This window comes from Schistocerca cancellata, chromosome 7 (assembly GCF_023864275.1).
Source record: "Schistocerca cancellata isolate TAMUIC-IGC-003103 chromosome 7, iqSchCanc2.1, whole genome shotgun sequence".
Taxonomy (NCBI): Eukaryota; Metazoa; Arthropoda; class Insecta; order Orthoptera; family Acrididae; genus Schistocerca; species Schistocerca cancellata.
In genome coordinates, this window is record NC_064632.1 from 11,226,011 (window position 1) to 11,250,658 (window position 24,648).

At 43.0% G+C, this 24,648-nt stretch overlaps 1 protein-coding gene across 14 annotated transcripts in view; it reads left to right on the forward strand.

The window, feature by feature from the left end:
• LOC126092534 (CUGBP Elav-like family member 2) overlaps positions 1-24,648 on the forward strand; it is an 823,092-nt gene that overhangs the window by 312,520 nt on the left and 485,924 nt on the right. For all 14 annotated transcript variants that reach the window (XM_049908171.1, XM_049908169.1, XM_049908166.1 and 11 more), the window contains exon 3: positions 22,823-22,905. In XM_049908171.1, the coding sequence (XP_049764128.1) occupies positions 22,823-22,905 (83 nt within the window). The remainder of the gene's footprint in view (positions 1-22,822; positions 22,906-24,648) is intronic.

Below are 24,648 nucleotides of genomic sequence, written 5' to 3' on the forward strand. Positions count from 1 at the left end.
TGTCAGTCCTCATCCCTAAATTGGTGGGGAAGGGAGGCAAACTTCACAGCGTTACAAACTGCTCCGCATGTGGGGACAGCCTTCTTCACCACTCACGAGATTGGCATGCTGATTTATCGGATTTATCGTTAAGGCTTTGATGACCATGATATTGAGCGCCCCTCAACTAAAATAATCATCATCATTATTACCCTTGGCAGGCGATTATTAGATATTCTCTGTTCATTTTCAAACCACTTCAGCTCTGTCACTCTTGGGCAATATTATCTGGCGACTTTCGCATTTTCCGAATTATTATATTTCCGACTGTGCCCCCACCCTCTCCCTCCCCGCCTTATTTCTGTTTCGGGAGGTACCTCTTGTCTGCTGGTCTGATGTGACCTCCTGACCATTCACTCAGCTACCAAGATTGGCAACTGTCGACCAATGTCTGTCTCTTATTGACGTAGACGGTGGGCTGCCTCGAATCCCCACATACCATCATCTTGCATGATTCTACCTGCACTCATAGTAGAGACCAACTACTTGTAATCAAAAGGTTTTTTTTTTTAAATGGATGCCCCGAAACTTTCTTCGCCGTCGTCATTTTTCACATAAGAGATTACATAGTTCTTTTTGGTCAATTGTATTCAATATTGTTTCCGACTGTTAGTCTTCATTTGGTTATTCTACGTAAAATATGGACCATTTCCAATATATAATAATGTATATTGTATTTCTAAGCGATCTTAGTTATGTGGTGGTGGTGGTGGTGGTGGTGGTGGTGGTGGTGGTGGTGGTGGTGGTGGTGGTGGTGGTGGTTCGTGCTAGCCATTCTACATTCTCGGACCTTTAGACTTCCATAGTGTCGCAGAGTTCCAGTTGATTGACAGCTATGTTAATGTCGGTAAAATGTTCCGCCTTTCACACTTCTGGCCTAGACTTGGTAGCGTGTAGAATGACAATTCAGCTTGTAGTTACGTTAAATTCACTGGAATAAAAAAGTACTTCAGTGGCGGCAGTGTACAATAAGAAACTTCTTCTATTTCACGTCCACGGTCACAAACTTACAGGCCCTCTGGCTACCGGCATCGGTCAGCAATGACCATCTTCAGATCTGTTGTATAAACATGTCCTAATACACTGGAGTCAACATGGTTTGGTATCATCAAATTCTCGTTCGTATCGTATCTAGAGCCCACCTGTAGCCTAAATTTTTTCCAGTTCCTTCAGTATCTCGCACCTTTTTTTGCAATTACTGGATAACATTTCTTTTCGAGAGCTCATATGGACAAAGCACACTGCGACCTTGATGTTCAATTAAGAAAAATTTTGGGTCTGCAAGACCGTATCTTAGGGAACTTTAGGTCAGAACATACTTCCACCTGCACATTTAAGTGTCCGCGCTATTGTATACGACTACATTCGCCTTAAATGGATCGTCTGTTTCCGTATGTAAAAGTGAGGGTAGGTGGCGAAGTGTCTTTGGTTCTGATAACACAACAAAAAATCGCGGCACTTGAAGGCAAATGTAGCCGAACAAAATAATGTGTAATTTGCAGATGGACACCGGATGCTGCCGAAACGCCACGTGCCAAACAAAATGTCATACTAAAACGTGGCCTAAATAGATTTTATTCGTAAAATTAGCGAGATTGTCGTGGAACACACAGAGCCATACGTTGTCGTGCTGGCTTGGTGCAGCTCTCCGCGATAGCCTGTCCTATCACGACGTAACCACTGCAACGGGTATCCCATTACTTTTTCGATTTACCCATCAAATTTTCAGCATTCTTCTGCAGCGCTATATTTCAAAAGATTGCATTCTCTTGTCAGAAATGCTTATCGTCCAAGTTTCACATCCTAACAAGGATACACCACATACAAATAATTTCAGGAAAGACTTCCCAACACTGAGATTTATAGTAGACGTGGAGAAATTTTTTCTGTTAAGAAACGCTTTTGTTGCTGTTGCGAGTATGCATTTTACATCCTCCAGACTTGGGCCATAGACAATAATTTCGCTGCCCAAATCTGAGCTACTTTCAATGTCTCATCCCCTCTGCGAATTTAATTTATCTGCATCCCATTATCCTTGTTTTACTTTCCTTGATGTTCACCTTGCAACCTCTTTCCAAGACATAATACGACTAAATTACGTTCAACTAATCTTCCAAGTACAAGGTTGTCACAACCAAACATTCGCTATTTGAGCCAGTGTAGACGGAAAATTGTTTACCGTTTGGGTACTCAACAGGAATGATGTTCAGACTGTGCGCCGCAGTACTTGCGTTGTTAGTAGTTTTAGTGTAACGACTTGCAATTAGACGCCGGTGTGATACAGCGACTTTGGGTTGAAATACAGGCGCCAATGCCTGTTACAGCTTGTCAGTCAACAGTGGTCTAGACAAGAGTTTTACTCGTGAAGCAGCTTCGTCAAAACAACAGCAACAGTGCCGCAGCTATTCGCATTAAAGGAATACGGAGAGGTCCTTCTCCGCACCGGGGTTGAAGAAGATTATTCGAAAGTTGGGATAAACTGGAGATGCGGGAACTGCTCCAGGGAGAGGCAGAGAGGCACAGATTGTGGCAGGAGTTACTGTTGCCGCCGCTAAGAATACCGGACTCAGTGTGCGGTCTTATAGCTGTGTCACAACAGCAGAAAATTCCACGATCCTCTGTTGGAAAGGTGCTGCGAACACTTGCGAAATGGTATCTCTAGAGCGGTTCCGGGTTGTCTTGGCTGCAGATAGTCGTCACACACAGCAACGCTTGTAACTCCACTGGTTTATTCGTTATTTCTCACGGGGTCCCGGGTTCGATTCCCGGCGGGGTCAGGGATTTTCACCTGCCTCGAGATGACTGGGTGTTTGTGTTGTCCTCATCACTTCATCATCATCCAGGAAAGTGGCGAAATTGGACTCAGCAAAGATTGGGTCATTGTACGGGCGCTGATAACCACGCAGTTGAGCGCCCCACAAACCAAACATCATCATCATCATCATCGTTATTTCTCTTTCGCATGTTTCCAAGTGCTTCATTGTCCCACTACTCCTCGTTTTTCATGGGAGTCCTCCCACATACCGAAAGTTTAGTTACAACCACCAAGTACTTCGTAGTCTCTGTCAGAATTACATTGTCATCGGCAAACCTCAGTGTTTCCCCTTCTCCCTGAACTTAAATTTCCTTGCCAAGTTCAAAAATGGTTCAAATGGCTCTGAGCACTATGGGACTTAACATCTGAGGTCATCAGTCCCCTAGAACTTAGAACTACTTAAGCCTAACTAACCTAAGGACATCACACACATCCATGCCCGAGGCAGGATTCGAACCTGCGACCGTCGCGGCAGCGCGGTTCCAGACTGCGGCGCCTAGAACCGCTCGGCCACACCGGGCGGCCCTTACCAAGTCCCCGGTTGGTTTCCTTCAAGGCTTGCTCAATGTACAAATTGAATAACATCAGGCAGTAGCTGCAGTCCTGTCTCACTCTTTTTCACAACTAGTGCTTCGCTTTCATGCCCCAGGCACCTTCAAAATTTTAGATTTCGATATAACACTTGCAAACTTAAGCTCGATACTTTGCATTCCCTTCCCTCCTGCGACCTACATGTAAGCGTGAGCCAATTACGCCAACTGGCTCGTACTCGCGCTTCCGAATCGCAGGTTCTCTCCAGTTCCCCTCCTACACACACACACACACACACACACACACACACACACACACACACAGAATTGCAGGGGCGAAATCAACGAGACGAAGTTGCACGTCCTCTCTCTCCTGCAGTGCTCCGATCGGAAAGCGTGTGCGGCAACTGTTCATACCAACTGTGGAACGTTTCCTCGCGATTCCCGCAAGGGCTCTTGGGCGACAATCGTTAATGGCTCCGCAAGTGCTGCCAACTGCGCGGCGCGAGTGACGGCCGGCGGGCCCTCGAGGGCTGCAGAGCGCCCGCCGCATACGCGCCTATCGACCGGCAGCTGTTTATTCGGCGCCACCTCCGCCTCCACCTCTGCTTCCACCTACCTGGCCGCGCCACAGTCTCCCGCTCAGCTGCCGCGCAGCCCTCGCGTCTCCCAATTTATTTCCTAAATGTGTATAATCCCCATTACCGCCCGGCGCGCTCCCTCCCTACACCGCGGAAGAAAACCGTAACTGAATTTCACTTAGGGACCGCGGTCTTCTCTCAAAAGTAAAAACACCCTTCTCCTTCACACCTTCTGCCATCTGCCGCGGCAGCACGCCCTGCCCCCCGCCCGCCCCCCTTTGTAGAAGAGCGAGAAGCGGACGAGAGAACGAGGCGAAGATACACGAGGAACACAGGAAAGCGGGGGAAACGACGACCGCTTAGGTGAGACAATCCTGCGACATCAGATACAAGAGAGGCTAGACTCTAAATTCCTCCGTTAAAAGGCCGCACCTTTTGTTGCATTAAGTAGGTTATTTAAAGCGGTGATGACTTTTTAAATGTTTAATTATCGTGCCGGTTTCTCGCCGCCCTTACTTCTCCCTCATTGTTTCTCTCCTTTTTTTTTTTTTTTCCTTTCCGCCCAGGAAATAGATGGAGCGCCGGAATGCCTCGCTGCAGCCTCCTCTGCGAATGAGTTTTTTAGCATATAAATGAAAACAAGAAATGGCGGCTTTGCCGAATTAAGTGAACTAAAGTGTAGTAACTGTCATAAAATGTTGCACGAATTTAAGAGTTCGTTGCGTAACGCCGCTTTTCCCTCCGTTCTGTTTTGGCACATTGCCTGCATACGTCCAAATTAAAGCTCTGATTTATGATCGGGTGCACTGAAATCTTTCTGCATGACTGTTTTTCGTGAAAGCTCAAGTGCTTCCATCACCTCAAAGTCAGTCTCTCTCTCTCTCTCTCTCTCTCTCTCTCTCCCTGCCGGACCTTAATGCTCTTCTCACTCTAAAAAATAAGATCAACTAAACATGTTTTTGCTGTTGGCAAACAATTTTCCTGGGTGAAATCTCAACAGATGTAGTTGATCTCGAATTGCTTCACTTCTAATGTTTTCCATTTCGATCACATGCCCACTAGTAATTTTGTAAACCTAATGTTACGCATATCCTCCCGCCCTTTATTCAACACTTGATAAGATCAGTTTTAACGTTCCGTCTTGTAACCATCTGGGATAAATCCGGGAGAGGCGCTGCATACGGTATACACTGCGCACCCTCTGTTGTTCCTTCGAACACCTACTGAGTATGTGCGCATGCGCACTGCAGCTTCTCAGTGGGCGCCAGGCTTACGTTTCTGTCGAGAATATCTCGCGTAAGCTCTGGAGGAATAACTGAGGAAACACTATAGAAATCTCTTCACAACCGCTTTGAGTCTCACTATTAGTTCTCAGTGTATGGAGAATAGTCAAATATTTCCAAGTACGTGACTAGTTGTATTAACAAGAAGTTCTATTGGGCGTGTTTTGATTCCAGTGCGGCCATCTTGACTGTCAAGGTCACAAATTTATAATGTGCGGGGTCTGTCCCCTGCAGATCGGGATGTATGCCGCAATAAAATCAGGTACATATGCCACACATTCTTTCGTTGGTGTACTTGTCGCACAAATCAAAACATATTTAAAAATAAGTGAAAACGTTTGTTTTCTGTTTTTTCGTTTAAATGACTTAGCATGCATTTTCAGGATGTTCACACAGTCTCCTGAAGATAGCAATGCACAGTTATTCAGTGTTCCCGGATATATGTATTGGCCAGTTTTATTCGTCAGATACTAACAAAATAAGTATAGCCAATTTGAAAACAGAATATTTTGATTTTTCGAGTGAAACCGCTAATCAAATGAATAATTACTTATTTTAGGCCTAATTAAAATGCCTACCTATTCGAAAATTGCGATTGGTTATGTTGCGCAATTTGTAGGTTCTGTTCAAACGAAGATTTGAAAAATTTTCGGTATGTTTTGTGTCGATTGTGGACGAGAAAGAGGAACTTAAGTTTCTCATTTAATATTTCACTAGAATAGTGTGTTAGTTAACTGAAGATAAATGGATTATCTGCATTCGTTTTAATGTTTCTAGCTGCCATTAAGTAAAGTTGTTACGTTAATCAGTGAACTACGTAGGTATATAAATATCATTGGAAAACTATTGTTAACGATTCGTCCTTTCATCTTCATTGCACGACATGTTTATAACCAAAATTTTGCGGTTTCTTTTAGCATGCAGCGGATCACCCATAGCTTAAGGGATAGGCGCTACAATGTGAAAATGTTTTCATGGTCAAATACTAAGTTTAAATGGTTCAAATGGTTCTGAGCACTATGGGACTTACCAGCTGAGGTCATCAGTCCCCTAGAACTTAGAACTACTTAAACCTAACTAACCTAAGGACATCACACACATCCATGCCCGAGGCAGGATTCGAACCTGCGACCGTAGCAGTCGCGCGGTTTCGGACTGCGCGCCTAGAACCGCGAGACCACCGCGGCCGGCTAAGTTTAAATGTTACACTGAAAAAATCTGAAAAAACTTCATACACAACTGGTGTCTTTAGTCGTACAAAAAATTAACTAAAAGTGCAACATGGTACTTCTTATATGCAATTTTGAAAATGTGTGCCATCTCTCCCGAATTTACTTTCCCCATAATTGTGTCTTCATCTGTGTATTTCGTTGATTTCACCGCAATTGATTGCACATGTTCTAGAATTCGTCAGTTTTCATAGCCAGCTTTAGTAAACTTCTGTCTCGGGCGTAAAAAATTTATGTAATAAAAATATTTTAGAGAACAGTGACAGCAGTTCTTATCGATTTAGTTTTCTTCTTTTTCACTCTGTCATTTTTCTAGAAAAATGTACTGTGTTACCTACTTGCGTGGTGGTTTGGGCCTGATCGCGGACTCATAAGAAGCGATAATCGTTGAACCCCGTTTGTTGTGTAATTCCTTCTCTTTCTCATTTGTTGTTTTGAATAATGTTCTTATAATGGTTAACACATTTTATCATTCTGTTGGGCGACTGGCTCCACAAAAGAAGAAAAAAAATTTCTGCATATATTTTAGTATTTGTTGTCGAATAATTCATAGAATTTTCCAAGCAGTGAAAAAAAAAAATTACGACCAGTGCCGTAGTTTCGACCGAGTTTTCGGGAAGTCTTCCAAAGTTGCGAGACAAATGTCGGACACTGAAGCTTCCCTCCCAAATATTCCCATATGAGACGCGCATCTTAATCCTATTTAGTTCGGCTGCACAGAACCGAGAATTATAAACGTTCTGTGCTGCCCACTTGGCTGCAGGATGAAATGAACTTCCATGAGTTTTTATTTTTAAATCTAGCGGGCTTTCCGCAAGTTCGTTGTCTGTGTCCGAGGCCCTCCACATATTGATACCAGACATACGGCGTTTCTCTTTAAAGTTTTCCGTGCTGACACAGATACATTTAATTAATTTTACTGGATATGAACATTATTCATATTATTTCAACTTTCGCCAGTTTCGTTTTGCCCCGAAAAATTGGAAAAGTAAATGAACATGAAACGTGAACTTCATGTAGTCTATTTTTATGTCAATTTTATATATCGTGAATATAAAAATAAGAGAGACCATAAAAATAGCAAATCAAATAAGCAAATTAACAAATATGGAATAATATTCCACTTTTACGCACAAAGCGTGATTTTTTTACTCATAATATGAGATGAATTGAGTTCTGTTTGTTAATTTTCAGTTGCATGTCAACGTTTGATTACTTTATGTGTGCCTCGTGATTTCCGAATAAAATTAATACGTGTGCCTGAAGGAAAACTTTTATTCCCTTTGAGGATGTTTGTATAACTCACAATATGTGCTATAGTACTGCAGTAAGACGAGTTGTTTCTTCCTCAGTTTAGTGTAACCACTACTGGCGTACAACAAGCAAAAAACGAGCGACAGATGTTTGATAAACTAATTAAGGACTCGCCACCGTAAAATTTTGCCCAAATTTGTAACTCCGTAAACTGTCCGGCGTAGGTTGGGTGGTATACAGCTACGAGGTTGTTTTTTTCTCCCGTCCTGTTCATTCGTGAATTGTAAGCAAGAGGTATTATTGTCATTTGATAGAGTATCTAAAACTTCACCATAGTCGTAAGTAGTTGGAAGACACATGTTCCTCGACTCACAATGAAACATGGGCCTCCAGATGTTTGAATAAGACTTTCCGTGATAAACAGAACGCGTGTCCGAGCGTTCAGACCGAAGTTCATTGGGAATGTTGTGACAGTGAGCGGTGAACTTTGTACCTTCTCTATTTCTTCGGTGAATCCGTCAGAGTAGTTTCTAGATGGACAAATACTACTGAACTGAACAAATCCACAATTTGTGACCGATGCACATCATTATTCTATTTCTATGCAAGTACTGAAATACTGAAAACGTTTTCAAAAAAATGTCTGTGTGTGTCACAGCTCGCACGTATTGGGATCACTGCTGTTCTGTTTTTGTCGTTCTCAGTCCGAAGACTGGTTTGATGCAGCTCGCGAAACGAGTATCTCCAGTGCATGCGTCTTCACACCTGGACTGAATTTTCTCTCTGGAGCTAAGTGTGCGCTGATAACGGAACTTCCTGGCAGATTAAAACTGTATGTCAGAGCGAGACTCGAATTCGGAACCTTTGCCTTTCGCTGGAAAGTGCTCCGCCGACTGAGCTGCCCTAGCACGACTCACGACCCGCCCTTACAGCTTTACTTCAACTAGTAGCTCGTCTCCGCCTTCCAAACTTCACAGTTCTCCTGCGTAACATGCAGGACTAGAGCTACCGGAAGAAAGGATATTTTGGAGACATGGCTTAGCCACAGTCGGAGGTTTTTTACCCAATGTGCGGCGGCGCGCTTCCTTGCTGGAATTTAAAGCAGCACCTACCTGTGAACGCGTTGCAGCAGATCGCTGGTAGGAAAGCCGAGCAGAAACCTACCGTACTGCGACTCGCACCAGGCGTCATACAACGTAACTATTCTCAAAGACGGGAAAAGGTCTTAATTTTGAATGAAAGGTGCAAATACTGGCAAAACTTCGGCATATTCTTAACCATGAGATTTACACGTTCATTGCCAAGCCCTTGCTAATCCTAAGACAGTCATGCACAAACCTTTTCATTCACTTTAGGAAGTTCATGCTAACGTATTTCCCGAAATCTGAACAGCTACTAAAGCAGATTTTTCGTAAATGAAAGTGCTCGCCATACTAGTAGGTTTATCGATGTCGAATGCACTCAAGTTTTTGGTCACCGATCTGCTCAATATGCCACCCGGAATTATTGTATTTTTTCATACACAAAATTACTGAAAAACCCGTACTTTCCAAGAAAAACCGGAATAAATTTTCTTTCTCTTTAAAGCACTTTTGAGGCGTGTAGCACAACTGGAACCGGCAAAGTATAACTTACTTCGGAGCTCATACGACACACGACCGACCGATTGAAAGGCTGGGCTCCCACTCATTTAGACTGCTGTAAGCATTGTCTATCTCCAAAGACGCGTGAAGAATAAGGCCAACAGAAAAATATTATTCTCCCGCGTTGTTCCGCGCTTTTCTTGACTAACCAATCAACAAATAACACACTTTCGAATTGTGTTTTTTCCCAGAAATAAATATTTAACATTCTGATATTTTATTTATACTCTACGTTAAATATTTTCATTTGCACTCGAATTAGCTTTCCTTTTACCGCAAAATTTACTTAACATATTATGATACAAAATTTCTCACTCTAATTCGTACAGCGTTTGTCAGTATAACAATGATCTACATATTTACTTTAGACAACCATTCACACATCATTCACACTACTAAAATACATATGAAACTGTACAAACATAAACAGAAAAGCCTTCAAGAAATAAACAGAGCAATTCACAAAAATGTTCTCTTGACCTGTTTCTTGACTGTCTGTCCGCTATTGTATTCTGGTGGATGAAAATTAGAACTACGTACTCGACTGAACCCCCCTCCATCTCTCATCTGTCACTGTGCACACGCGAGTCATTCTCCGGGTACACAGGGTCCAGACAGGAGCGATATAAAGACGCCACGCTTCACCTGTACTTCGTCCATTACCGAAACGACGATTCTTCAGTATCTCAGGATGTGACCGACAGTCAATTCTCATCAGTCTTATGTAGCATCACATTTCAAAACAAATATTTCAAAACCTTCTATTCTGTTGTTGTCTATGCTGTCCGTTTCAATGGATATTAGTAATAACAAAATAATATCGCGAAGTGCCATGGAAGTAACTGCGAAAAGGTACTGAACCAGATTTGATTCTCAGAGTATCACGGATGTTCAGTGAGAGCATCTCACTCCCTCCCTCCCTCCCTCCCGCCCCTGCCGTGACACCCGTCATTATAACTAATCGCCATCTGGCGGTAACGTGCTACAAATGCCTAGCATTTTAATAATAATAAATTTTAATCTAATAATTCGTTTACATCAGTGGTTCGTACATTTTATGAAACAATATCTACAGCTTCATTCATTTTTTTACTAATGTTTAATTATCACAATGCGTTTCGGCAGCATGCTGCTATTCATATGGTACATTCCATTTATACGTACATCACATTAATGTGAAGTGGGAACAGGTTCATTTACTGTGCGTACCAGTGAGGTTGTATGTCGAAATAGAATCCTGTGCAGAAAGATAGAAATATCTTAATGTATACATTGATTTGCATTTTTTTTCGATCCCTCCATAATTGCATCTACTTACATTTTTGTTGCAAATTTAGTCGTCTGGCGCACAGAGCACATTCTGCTCTGTGCACCAGACATATAAATCACCAATTAGAAAAAAATGCGGATAAGTGCGAGAAGAGCTTGCACACCGAGGTTTCCGCACAAACTTAATTATGTATGTAGACAGTTCGTCCCTCGCTGGGATCGAGAATTTTGACGAGTATTGCCTGTTACCGATATTGCCAAAATAACAATATGTGTGGCCTAAATGGTCGTGGTTTTTGATTACATTGACGTAGAAGCATAATTTTTTTACACCACTAGGGAACCGTATGTGAGATAAATTTCAACTTGATGCGTCCAACCGTTTCTGGGAAAAAGGATTTTCAACAGACGGGCAGACAACAAACTGATCGTGTAACAGTTCTGTTTTTATCGATTGAGATACGGAATACTAAAAAAGTAAGTAAATTCACAAAAGAAATGATCTAAAAATGCAAGTCACTTAATGTACACACTAAAATATTTATACAGGGTGAGTCACTAACTATTACTACCAAGAATAACTCAGAAAGTATGATAGGACCTGAAAAGTTTGTGGGACAAATGTTGCATGGGACAGCGGGGGCCATAATGTGACGTTGGTTTTTTGTTGCTACCTGGGGTCGCGTCAGAGATATGAAGGTCAGCTTTGTTTTTTTAAATGGGATGCTATAGTTTGGTAGTTTTTTTTTCTGATAGCGGCTATCAAGACAAATCCAATGATGTGTAACAGTTAAGTCTTTGAAGGTCAACGAAGGTCACAAGGGTGGAATGAACGTCCATTTACAGGTGGTAACAATGCAGTGCTGCAATGTTCTAAACATGGATGAGTGGTACTCCTTATCACATCGGCACTTATCGAAGCACATGGTCTGACAATTCTCTCTCGCATATCTTCAGGCGTAGCTGGAACTTCGTTATAAACAACGTCTTCCACGAATCCCCACAAGAAAAAAATCCAGAGGCGTCAAGTCTGGCCAACAAGCCGGCCACGACACACCTACTCTGCGTCCAGTCCAACGATTTGGGAATTGTCCCTGCAACTCATTTCTAGGCATCAGCGAAAACTGTACCGGACACCCACGTGTTGATACGACATTCTGTTCCTTGTTCCTAAAGGTATTTCTTCCAATCATCATCATCATAATCATCATCATCATTTAAGACTGATTATGCCTTTCAGCGTTCAGTCTGGAGCATAGCCCCCCTTATACAGTTCCTCCATGATCCCCTATTCAGTGCTAACATTGGTGCCTCTTCTGATGTTAAACCTATTACTTCAAAATCATTCTTAACCGAATCCAGGTACCTTCTCCTCGGCCTGCCCCGACTCCTCCTACCCTCTACTGCTGAATCCATGAGTCTCTTGGGTAACCTTGCTTCTCCCATGCGTGTAACATGACCCCACCATCTAAGCCTGTTCGCCCTGACTGCTGCATCTATAGAGTTCATTCCCAGTTTTTCTTTGATTTCCTCATTGTGGACACCCTCCTGCCCTTGTTCCCATCTACTAGTACCTGCAATCATCACAGCTACTTTCATATCCGTAACCTCAACCCTGTTGATAAGGTAACCTGAATCCACCCAGCTTTCGCTCCCATACAACAAAGTTGGTCGAGAGATTGAACGGTGCACAGATAAATTAGTCTTGGTACTGACTTCCTTCTTGCAGAAGAGAGTAGATCGTAGCTGAGCGCTCACTGCATTAGCTTTGCTACACCTCGCTTCCAGTTCTTTCACTATGTTGCCATCCTGTGAGAATATGCATCCTAAGTACTAGAAACCGTCCTCCTACTTGGCACTCAATCCGTTTATATTTCTTTCCCACTGACATTACTTTCGTTTTGGAGATGCTACTCTTCATACCATAGTGCTTACATTTCTGATCTGGCTCTGAAATATTACTTTGCAAACTTTCAATAGAATCTGCCATCACAACTAAGTCATCCGCATATGCAAGACTGCTTATTTTGTGTTCACACATCTTAATCTCACTCAGCCAGTGTATTGTTTTCAACATATGATCCAGAAATAATATGAACAACAGTGGAGACAGGTTGCAGCCTTGTCTTACCCCTGAAACTCAATTTACCGTCAACTCTAACTGCTGCCTGACTATCCATGTAAAGACCTTTAATTGCTTGCAAAAGTTTGCCTCCTATTCCATAATCTTGTAGAACAGACAATATGTCTTCCAATAACAAACCTAATTTTTCTTACAAGAGTGTAGTGTACTTCCTAGAATTAAAATTTCCTTCGATGAAATAGGGGCATATAATTCTGTCCGCGAGAATCCCACACCATACATTCACCGACCACGCTTTTTGGTGTGCAGGTTGCGGCAAAAAAATGGCTCTGAGCACTATGGGACTTAACATCCGAGGTTATCGGTCCCCTGGAACTTAGAACTACTTAAACCTAGCTAACCTGAGGACATGACACACATCCATGCCCAAGACAGGAGTCGAACCTGCGACCGTAGCAGCAGCGCGATTGCGGACTGAAGCGCCTAGAACCGCTCGGCCACTTCGGCCGGCCAGCTTGCGACAGCTGACATGGATTTTCAGTTGCTCAGTAATGCATGTTACGCAAATTAACATTTCCGTGGTTCGTGAATGTAGCCTCGTCAGTAAATAAAATCAAGTTAATGAATGTGTCATCCCTCTGGAACCTAAACTTAAGCCCATCGGCAGAGTTCAGTGCGACGCGTGCAGTCCGTATCCGTTAACTCTTGGTGGAGACTGATACGGTAAGGATGATGCTCATGGCGATGCAGAACACAAACACCACCACTCTGGCTCATGCCAGATTCCCTTGCGATTTGACGCGAAATGACACAAGGATCTGGAAACAGTGACAACCGTATCAATTTCAGTTTCCTCGTTAGTAACTTTCCTTTGCCGGATATGTTTCCGATGCATTAAAGATCCAGTTGTTTTCATTTTATCGTACACTTATTTAAATGTGCTAAGTGTAGGGTGAGTACGTTGAGGATATCTTACAGCGTAGAAGTCTTTAGCTCTCTCACTGAATTTCGTTGGCTTTCTCCGTAAATGAAAAGCATATCTACTTGTTCTTCGAAGGAATACATCAGTCACATTCTCTTGATTAGACGATACTGATCTTACCGTTCCTATTAGTGATGTATTGCGAAATCGTTGAATGGCGTTTGCATGTCAATGGCACGTTAGATGGATACGCCATATTTCGCCAATATTTACTATTTGCACGATATACGAGAGAGAATTGTCAGAGCCGGTCGTAGTGGCCGTGCGGTTCTAGACGCTACAGTCTGGAACCGAGCGACGGCTACGGTCGCAGGTTCGAATCCTGCCTCGGGCATGGATATGTGTGATGTCCTTAGGTTAGTTAAGTTTAATTAGTTCTAAGTTCTAGGTGACTGATGACCTCCGAAGTTAAGTCGCATAGTGCTCAGAGCCATTTGAACCATTTGAGCCAAGAATTGTCAGAGCATGTGCTTCGGTAAGTGCCGAAGTGATAAGGAATACCACTCAATCCATGATAAGAAGATTGCAGCACTGTAGTGATTCCAATGGTCATCACTTCGAACACATTCTGTAAATGGACGTTCATGCCACCGTGGTGACCTTCGTTGGCCTTCAAACACGTTATTGTTATACGTCATTGGATTCGTCTCGATAGTTGCTATCAGAAAATAAGTATCAAACTATAGCATACCATTAAAAAAAAATTAACCTTCATATCTGTGACGCGACCCCCGCTAGCAACAAAAAACCGACGTCAGATTATGGCCCCCGTTGTCCCATGCAACATTTGTCCCACAAACTTTTCAGGTCCTTTCATACTTTCGAAGTTATTCCTGGTGGCAATAGTTAGTGACTCACGCTGTCTCTCTCTCTCTCTCTCTCTCTCTCTCTCTCTCTCTCTCTCTCTCTCTCTCCGTGTACAGGATTGTATTTCGATGCACAACCTGATTGGCACACACAGAAAATCAAACCACCTACCTTTCAGATTAATATAAAGTACATGTAACGGGAATGCACCTAATGACGCTAGCATGCTTTCGAAACACGTCATACCAATGAAATATTAGTAAAAAAGTGAGTGGAGAAGTAGGATTTATTTTGCACATTTACAATAGTCACTCATGGAAACGGAGGGGATAATATTCGGAGGCTGACAAGCTACCAGTACGCGATTGCAGTCGCCATCCTCTGAAATTTAATAACATCGTTACAAGGGGGAAATCTGAGGTACCTTGCTGTGAGGGGGCGATTCGTTGACAGTAGGCAGGCGCGTGCGCAGAGCTCTGGCGGGAGCCGCGCAGCTTCGGGAGGCGGCTAAGCAGCGGGCAGTCCGCCCCGGGAGGCAGAGCGAAGCTCCGTGGCCGTCGCCATCGGCGGCGACCTGTTGCTGGCGACAGCGCGGCCGCCTTAGCCAGCCGCTGGCGTTTCAGCGGAGCGGAGAGCGAGCGGCTGCAGGGGTAGCTGGCCCAGGGGTAGCTGGCCCAGGGGTGCCGCTCCGTGGACTGACTCCTGAGAGGGGCGTCACAGTGCTCTCCCCCCCCCCCCTTCCTACAGTCCATCCAGTCGTATGACATCCACGTTTTCGTCATTTGGAAATTCTGTTTTATTTACCTTTCATGCCTCGTGCCCTCTCCATCAGTTAACCCACAGCAGGGTATTTAGAGCACCTACATGAACAGAGATTAGCCAACAAAGATACCATATCTGGTGGGCTGAGAGCTCCAGGTCCTTGATTTTACTTTCATCGGCCACATTAACGTGACCACCTGTCAAAAGCCTAAGTAACCACGTTTTGCAGCCTGGGCCGCTGGGAGACGTCACTGAGGTTCTGGATGCTACCGACAGGGATGTGGAGCCATGCCGATTTTAGAGCCGTGATCAGCTGATCGGTTGAGGATCCACGGTGTGAATAGCTCGATAGAGGTAGGCGCACAGATTACCGATCGGGTTTAAATCTGGGGAGTTCGGTGGGCACGGGAGTACACTAAACTCGCCCTGCTGCTCTTCAAACCGTGCACGTACACTGGCGAGGTCTGCACCGTGTTGCACTGTCCTGCTGGTAGAAGCCCTAGTGCTGAGGAAAAACGAATTGAATGTACGGTTGGACATGGTCCCTTATGATAGGTACATTATGGTATAGATCCATTTTGCTTTCGAGAATGACGAGATCACCCGGGGAAACCCACAAAGATATTGCCCAGACAATAACGCTCCTCTTCCTAGTTCTGTAAATTGACAGTCTGTAGTTTTTGTTTGATACATCTTTCAGACATTGTTTTCGACGTATTTGAGAAAAATTTCGATTGACGGCCAATTTGGCAACACATAGAACGTCGTTTGTGTTCCTTTTACTCACACATGGTTACGGAGAAAGAGGTTTTATTATAATTTATGTCACTGTATTCAGAGTTGGCACACTCGCGGAAACTATGACCAAGGATAAAAGCAAAAGAGCACTGGTAGTTAACAAAACCGTACAAGTCTTGCGTCTTTCCAGCCATAAATTATACAGGAAGATGTAAAGGAGAAAATGAATGTCCTACTGTGCTCTGAGGAGGGTGTCGTTACACGCTTGTAAAACAATATTAATTATAATCAGTTTATTGTTAAACATACAACTCCTAGCTGTGGCCTCAGCGACGGTCAGTTTCTACATAGGCCGTAGTGCAATCTGTTGTCGCCTGTGGCAGACTGGAGACTGCTGGAAGGTGGCTGCGTCAGTAGGCACAAGGCAACGACTCCTCCTCTGACAGGTTGCCCGCACGTCCATCCGTAGGCGCTTCCCATGCGGCAGATTGCTGCGAAGAAAGCAGAACTCTGATGCGTGTGGAACTGATTCACATACCAACCTGAAACCCAATCAGATGGACAGCATTCTCGGACGCCATGTGAAGTCTGGTGTCGTAACGTAAGCCGATCCTTGCCTGGTGTTTGGGTGTGCCCTCTGGTCCCTACAGAGCTTCAGTATCAGAGCAGCTCGTGACCTGAACTGGAGTGGAGGGCGGAGGGGGGGGGGGGACACACATCAGTGGCAGCTGCACTCTTGGACTCTGCCACTGGTCATCAATGGTTACGGACTGTCATTTTGCCAGGAAGTGAGAGTATGACTTGCACAGTGCGACAGTACTGGAAAATTTTTACGCAAGATGTCACAATGGTCAGAGAATAAAGTATGAATGACATCGATTCCATCGCTCCTACTTACAGACTGCTTCTGAACTAGCTGGTTGGGGTATTCATGTTGAACTGAGGCGAGATTTTGTTATGAGACGTCATGCCGGCCTCGGTGGCCGAGCGGTTCTAGGCGCTTCAGTCCAGAACCGCGCGACTGCTACGGTCGCAGGTTCGAATCCTGCCTCGGGCATGGATGTGTGTGATGTCCTTAGGTTAGTTAGGTTTAAGTAGTTCTAAGTTCTAGGGGACTGTTGACATCAGATGTTAAGTCCCATAGTGCTCAGAGCCATTTGAACCATTTGAGACGTCATTTGTAATGACAGGATCTGTCCCATTTATTACTCGTGGTCAGTGGTCTCTTGCCTGCTACATTTGATGAGCAGGTTTATTTCAGTAGCGTAACTGCTCCGTCATGTTCCTGGTGGCCGTTGTTGCGTCATATCCAGTGCGTCTTATTTAACAAAAGGATGACAAAGGCATTTCGGTGTGTCTTACACGTTCTTGTTGAGCCTGCTTGCACCCGCACATGAAAGTGCTGGTGTCACACTCCTGGTGATCGTCTAACCGAGTAGAACTGTGTACAGCTTACAGCTAGATCACGTTGAAACATCCCTGTGCTGAAACAGTGCTGGGCTCTGAGAATAAAATATTGTTATTCTCCCAGTCACCTACTATCTTTGTGCATAATATCATTATATTTTCATGGGTATCTTTATCTCTCAATTTTAACCCTTCTCTAGAGCAGTCTCTTGGTTAATTTTTCTTCTTCAAATACAATGCTCAAGTGACTACAAGAACATATTTCACAATTGACTGTCAGCTGTTCCAGAAGTGAATTAAGTTTGCCAATTTTTTTTTTTTTTTTTTTTTTTTTTTTTTTTTTTTTTTTTTTTTTTTTTTTTTTTTTTTTTTTTGCTGTGCACTTGTATGGCACACACTTGAATAGGAAACACCGAAGTGGGCAAGCAGGTTTGATCGTTACCGGGCTCATTAAGGTTCAAACGTTGCCAAATTTCGATACTGCCTGGTTTCGGTTGAATTTGTTTTTCATATGCTAGCATACTGATTATCGGACGTTAAAAAACTACAGTATTAGACAATCAAGATTTGGTGGTTCCCTGGTCTGGGGGTTGATATGCTTTTTCTAATAGATCTGTGTTGCCCAGACGAGAATGGCACTTAAGTTGTTTAAGCTGGGATTTGATGCTAATGTTAGACTACAGGTACTGAACATGAAAATCCCACCAAAAACCATGTATGACAGTACAGAAATAAAATAGTTGGTGTCATCCTGGTGCCTAAAGCCAGACGTCTGCACAACAGGTACCACTCAATATTCAGTGTACACTATAAAACTGCTCTCCAAATTCTGCCTTTGTTGCACAACGATTTTATTTTTGTTACTCTGATTGTAATATTAGTAAAAGAATCTGCGACGTGCAGCGTCTTTCCTTGAACACTGAATCTCATTTATCTCATACTGAAAGTCTTTCCGTCCCAAACGATGGTCTCCAAATCATGTTAATAATGTACTCTGCTATTTATTCTTGATTGCCTGTATCAATAGTTAAGACCGGTTTCTGTTTTTAACAAACCTGTGGGGAATGTTCTACAGAATTCCACTAGGCTGGCAACATGGTATGTGTCGCACACTCGTAATGGAACAAGGCGTATAAAATCTTTTTTAAAGATCAGAAGATGACGGTCTTAATAATTGAAACTGGTAATAAGCAGTGAACAGCACTGAATGCGATTTGGATATTAAATATTCGCTCCTTCTTATCTGGAATTTTTGTTTGATAATCAGTTTGATTCTCGAAACCAGCCGTTACAGTAATGAATTAGTACTACCAATTACACCTTCTTTGTCAATCATCTTACACACTCAATAACGAAATGAACACAGTATGTTGCCTATTAATCACTCGTGATAGTCATGATTTTTACAAATGTTAATTTTTGATTTGTCAATTCGACAGTCACTGAATGCCATTCACTGCCCCCCCCCCCCCCCTCTCTCTCTCTCTCTCTCTCTCTCTCTCTCTCTCTCTCTCTCTCTCTCTCTCTGTGTGTGTGTGTGTGTGTGTGTGTGTGTGTGTGTGTGTGTGTGTGTGTAGAGAGAGAGAGAGAGAGAGAGAGAGAGAGAGAGAGCGAGAGCGACGTTTCGGTGTGGACGCACCGATATCATCCGAACTCACTAGTGAACCAATAATTTGCCATTCAGTTACCACAGTGCCCTGTGCGTTCCTATGTTTCATATAAATGTTCCTTACATAACCACGGCGTACCGCAAAACGGAACACTCGTTCCAAAAATCTAGCGCCGCAGCCCCAGTGCTGAAAAAGCAGCTTCTCCCCTTTTACACAATTTCTTCTATTGCGACGATATCTGCTCTGTAGTTTTTCCTGTGGTAAGATTTCCGTTCAGTTTTACTTTCATATTAATTTATCACTCGTCTACAGAATGTTATTTTCAGTCACAAAAGTAAACACGCTACTTCTTGGAAAATAATTCGTCCCTGAATCCAGATCCAATTCAGAATTTCTGTACCGGCCTCAGTTTCCATGTGATACTGGTGCCTGCAAATGCTTACGGCAGCTTCTGTATTATAACATTATACGTGTTGAGCAAAAGGAGAATTAAAAAAATCTTTGTCAGTACGCAAGTTAATTAAAGAAACGAGCAACATAAGAATACAGAAACATTTTTTTCCTGGTTTCCCCCGATACTTTGGGACAGAAACGTCTCCTCGTAAGGTCCAGCAGTAGCTGGACTACTTCACAGTACTTTAACTGTCGTGATAATGGTTTTCGATTTGAGAAATGGCACTGTGGAAGTGTTCTCCATGTACATCACTAACGATACCTGGATGATCCGGGAAGAAGTCTGAATAGACGTTCATGAAATGAAATGTCTCTGTCTTAACTGACATGTTACTTCCCATAAGGTGACATGATCTCACTACTTTTTGTTCAATATCACCATGCTTTTCTGCCTTATGACTCCGTAAAATGTTGTTACAAACACTTACAAAAGACAACCTTGCCATTTTTTCATCACCCAACAAATCAGGGAATTGTTCATCAGCCATTATTTCCCTTATTCTCTGTCCTGCAAATATTCCCTTCTTAATTTTTACTTCACTGATCCTTGGGAACTTATCTCGCAAATACGTGTATGCATGTGATGTTCTGTCCATGGCTTACACAAAGTTTTTGATAAGACCAATTTAATATGCAGCGGATGTAGATACAAACCTCTCAGGTGAACAAGAGGAGTCTCTAACACAGTGCTCTCTCCAGACAGCACTTCCTAACGAGGAGGCCATTTTCCCAGAATAGTGGTTTTTTCCTGTCTCTGCTGTTCCACTACCATGTAAAGCAGCAATACTTTGTGTACCCAAGCCGAGCACCATTGCAGTAACCTTGAGTCTCCACATACACGCCATTTGTATTTCTCATATTAGATGTGTGTGTGAATAGCAGTTTAAAGTTCTCATATGCCTCCATGGTAACTGCATGAGCAATCTGAACAGAAGGAAATGTGTCCTCACCGTGAAGTAGTACTGCTTTCAGACTAAGTTTTGCTAGAATCTATGAACAAGCGTCAGTCTCACTGAAATCTTGGCCAAGAGTCGCCATATCGGATTCAGTGTCATTACAAAAAAAAACATGTCGCTTTCCTTGGAGAAATGTTCACAGTAAAAGAGCATGGTGGTCACGATAAACACTCTTGTTTCTGTGTCTTGGTTTTAGAGATGATTACAGCTATTTTTATCACACAGAAATAAGGGTATTTGGTGAGTGGTTGGTTTCCCTGCAAATCATGGGGACGCATAAGTGTGTGATACTGTCAACCAGTCTGTCAAGGGTGTAACAAGCATATGTGAGGGGCTAATTTTTGTCTTTTTCGCCATCCTTCCACTCATAGGACATAGCGTTGTATTAGAACATGATGGTGATTCAATTTTTGCTATTTCAGAGTTAACGCACCACAGGTATAACAAAAAGACTTTGGGTTGCTTAAACGGGTACGAGGCATTACTTCACATCAAACACAAATCTTGACGACCTGCAGCAATTCACTTCTAAAGGTCAGAGCTCTCCCACTTCCAAGTCTGATGCAACAAACAGAGCGACGCGGTACAATGTGAGCTTGACCCATCAGCCACTATTGTATTCTGGAGGTGAATATCGGAACTGAGGATTATGTGTGGAATACATTGTATATATTTATGTTGTTCGCCAGCTGTTACACCCGAAAAAAATTAAGCAATACCAACATACAGCATCTTAGTTATTTTAGAGGCAGAGGGTATCGTGTCACGAAAACTGAGCCAGATAGCCGAAAAGGGATTTCATTTTCGAATTCAGTAATGACGGCTTACCTTAGAACACCATTCATATTATTCGTGAAAAAACTGCTGTTCACCACTGTTATAACAGTTACGATTTTTTCAATGAGAGATTGAGAGGGCTCTACCCTCTGAACTGTGTTTTGCTATTTCTGTACTTTTTTTTAAATTCAGTAAGTGCACTGCAATTTGTTGCATTTTAATTGTTTCTTATGCAGTGTTATTTAGAATCAAGTGTGCATTTTCTATACTCCTACTTATATTCAACGATAGGATAATACACTAGGGCTCGCAGTTTTATTAGTTCAGAATTCACATTTCTTTCTAAATCTCGAAAAGTATTGAAGTTAACTCCACCAAAACCTCTACATCTTATTTTTACATCGGAAGCGCATATCTCCCAAATTTCAACTTTTTATCTCTTCCCTGTCGCCTGTAAAAATTCCGAAAAATACTGATTTTTTTGGAAACCACTTTCTGAGTTTAGTTCAAAGTTAGTATCCCTTATATTTACATCATTCAACACAAGTAGTTCCCAATGTTCTTTGGAGTAGTACCCCTGAGTGGAATCAGACATTATCTAATACTCCTGCCCCATTTTCCATCTGTTGGCTCCCTCTCTAGCCCCCTCATCCACGTTAACACCAACTTCAGCACCTAACTAAACAGCAGAATTAAAGACAAACCCTTCGACACTGTTATTTTTTAAAATGATGAAAGAGGGAATATATATATATATATATATATATATATATATATATATATATATATATATATATATATATATATATATATATATATATGGGGGGTCGTTAGAATAAATGGCAAAGGATTTCGTAGTGCATCCCAGTACTACCCACGACTCCTTAGCAGATTAAGTGAGCTAACTATCCACAATCAGGGTAGACACTTGTTACGAAACATACTTCCCCTGCGTTACTCCTCTCCATAGTGGCACTACTGTAGTAGTATGTATGTATGTATAGGGCTGTAGGAGCCCTTACGTAGTTGATGCTGTGTCGTGCTGTCAGTTCATTTATCTTTTTTGAAGCGAGTACTGAAGCAATTTCTGGACTGTTGCAGGTACTATCTGCAATAGCATTTGTTACGTGTATAACTCACTTTGATCATCAGCAATGAAAGTATATGATGTGTGTGTAGTGGAAGAACCTGTAACCTCCACCCATTAATGCTACTAATTGAGAAAAATTGTTAACTTGTATAATCAGTATTAGTCTTATAAAATTGTGGCGATAGTAATGATCTTTTGAAGATAATTTAGTTTCATGACAAACAGAATCGAGTCGTTTAGTTTTTACCCCCCAGAAAATTTTATTTTACCACCAGGTTGGGAATCACTGTTCTACACTAGTCTATGAACGTATTGCAACATTCTAACAATATTTAACTTTCCTGTTACACTCTCATGGCGGCTCGGTTTGTTCCTGAGGCTGGGTAGGCAGAGTAGGGGAAGTCCTGCTCTCTCTATCCCCCCCCCCCCCCCCCCCCCTTCCTTCTACCACTGCTTAGCAGAGGCGCTTGTTTCCCAACAGTCACCCTTACAGGGTCTTTCTTGCCTGTTGCAGGTTGCTGCTTCGTGACGTTCTTCACGCGTAAGTCGGCGCTGGACGCCCAGAATGCGCTGCATAACATCAAGACTCTGGCAGGGGTGAGTACCAGCTCCGCTAGCTACTGTAGCCCAGCTCGCGCCCCGAGTTCCGCTAACGGCCACCTGAAACGCGCATTCAGCGCGCTGCGCGGCGGGCGCTAAGACGCCAGCAACGCGCGACCAGATTACCGGGCCGACCTCATTCCTGAACCTTCCTCCTAATCCCCTCTAACTACTGCGGTGGGATAAGGGAACAGTTCTTCACGACGGGGGCAGCTTCCTCCGCAGAGCTAGATGCCGCCACTGCATTTCGCAGTGAGCGGATAAATGCAGGTCTCACTCGTGAAGAATTACAAAGGAGCTTTTGTCTGCATTAGTTGTTATCCAGCTACAGGAAGTGTTCATTATAGTGGAGACATACTGAAAGTTCGACCTTCGTCACGAGCCCGCAGCTCAATAGATTATTTTGTACAGCGGCGTCCCGTTCCTCTTTTTATGCCTGCTAGTTGGAGCGATGTTTTTGTATACGTTTTCGCGTTCACTGTGTCAGAAATTCAGGTTGTATCAAAAAGAAAATTTGATATTTAAAAAAAATCGTAAATATTGTTACTAGAGTTATGTGCCTGAAACAACGTACTGTTCGAAAGAGCAAACTCTCGAGTTTTACATTGTTCCCGGTAGGTAGCAGCAGTGTGACCCCACTTCAGTTCTAGTAAAAATGGTGTCGAGACAAGAGAGCATTTTGTTTTCTACGTGTTTCGCAGTGCGGGTCAGTAATAAACGTTCAGCTGACTTTCGTACTAGGTGTGATGTGGAACATCCTACAGGACAGAGCATTAGACGATGTGATAAACAATTCCTAGAAACAGGTTGTTCGTGAAAAGGCAAATGGCCGGGCCGGCCCCGAGTGTGTGACACAGACGTCGAACGCATCCGCCATACTTCCATAAAAAGTCCGCAGAAATCTGTTCGCCGCGCAGCTCGACAGCTCAACATGCCCCCGATATCCGTCTGGCGTGTGTTGCGTCGAGTTTAAACATGAAACCATACAAAATTCAGCTACTGTAAGCTCTTTGTGAAGGTGACAAACAACAATGTGTGGAGTTCTGTAATTTCATTCTTGTCAAGATGGAGGGTGCCAGTTTTCTTCCACGCGTAGGCGTTTAGTGACGTGGCAGCATTGCATTTAAATTGAAAAGTAAACAGTCATTACGTAATAATATGGGGTACGGAACAACCACATGAAGTTGTGGAACATGAGAGAAGGACTCTACAAAATTTGATCTGTTTCGTGCAGTTTCGCGGGAAAAGGTTTAAGGTCCATTTTACTTTGCCGAGAGCACTGTTACAGGAAGCACGTATCTGGATATGCTTGAGAACTTCCTTTTCCCAGGCTTGGAGACTGATTCGAACGACTTCATTTACCAACAGGATGGGACACCGCCACACTAGAATCTGGAAGTGCGGGAATTTTTAAATCAACGGAGTGCTGAACGATGGTCGGTCGCGCTGGACCAAATGATTCAACCTTACATTACTGGCCTCCGAGGTCACTGGACATGACTGTATATGATTATTTCTTGTGGGGGTTTATAAAAGACTCTTTTATGTGCCTCCGTTACCACTAACAATGAATGAACTGAGACATTGAATAAAAGCAGCTGTGGAAACTAACTCAAGACATGCTCATTGCAGTGTGAATACCGCATTGACATATGTCGTGCGTCTCAAGGGGGCATATTGAACACCGATGAAAAGATTTGAAAGAAAATTTTTTTGAGGTTCCAGTTCATCGGAAAACAA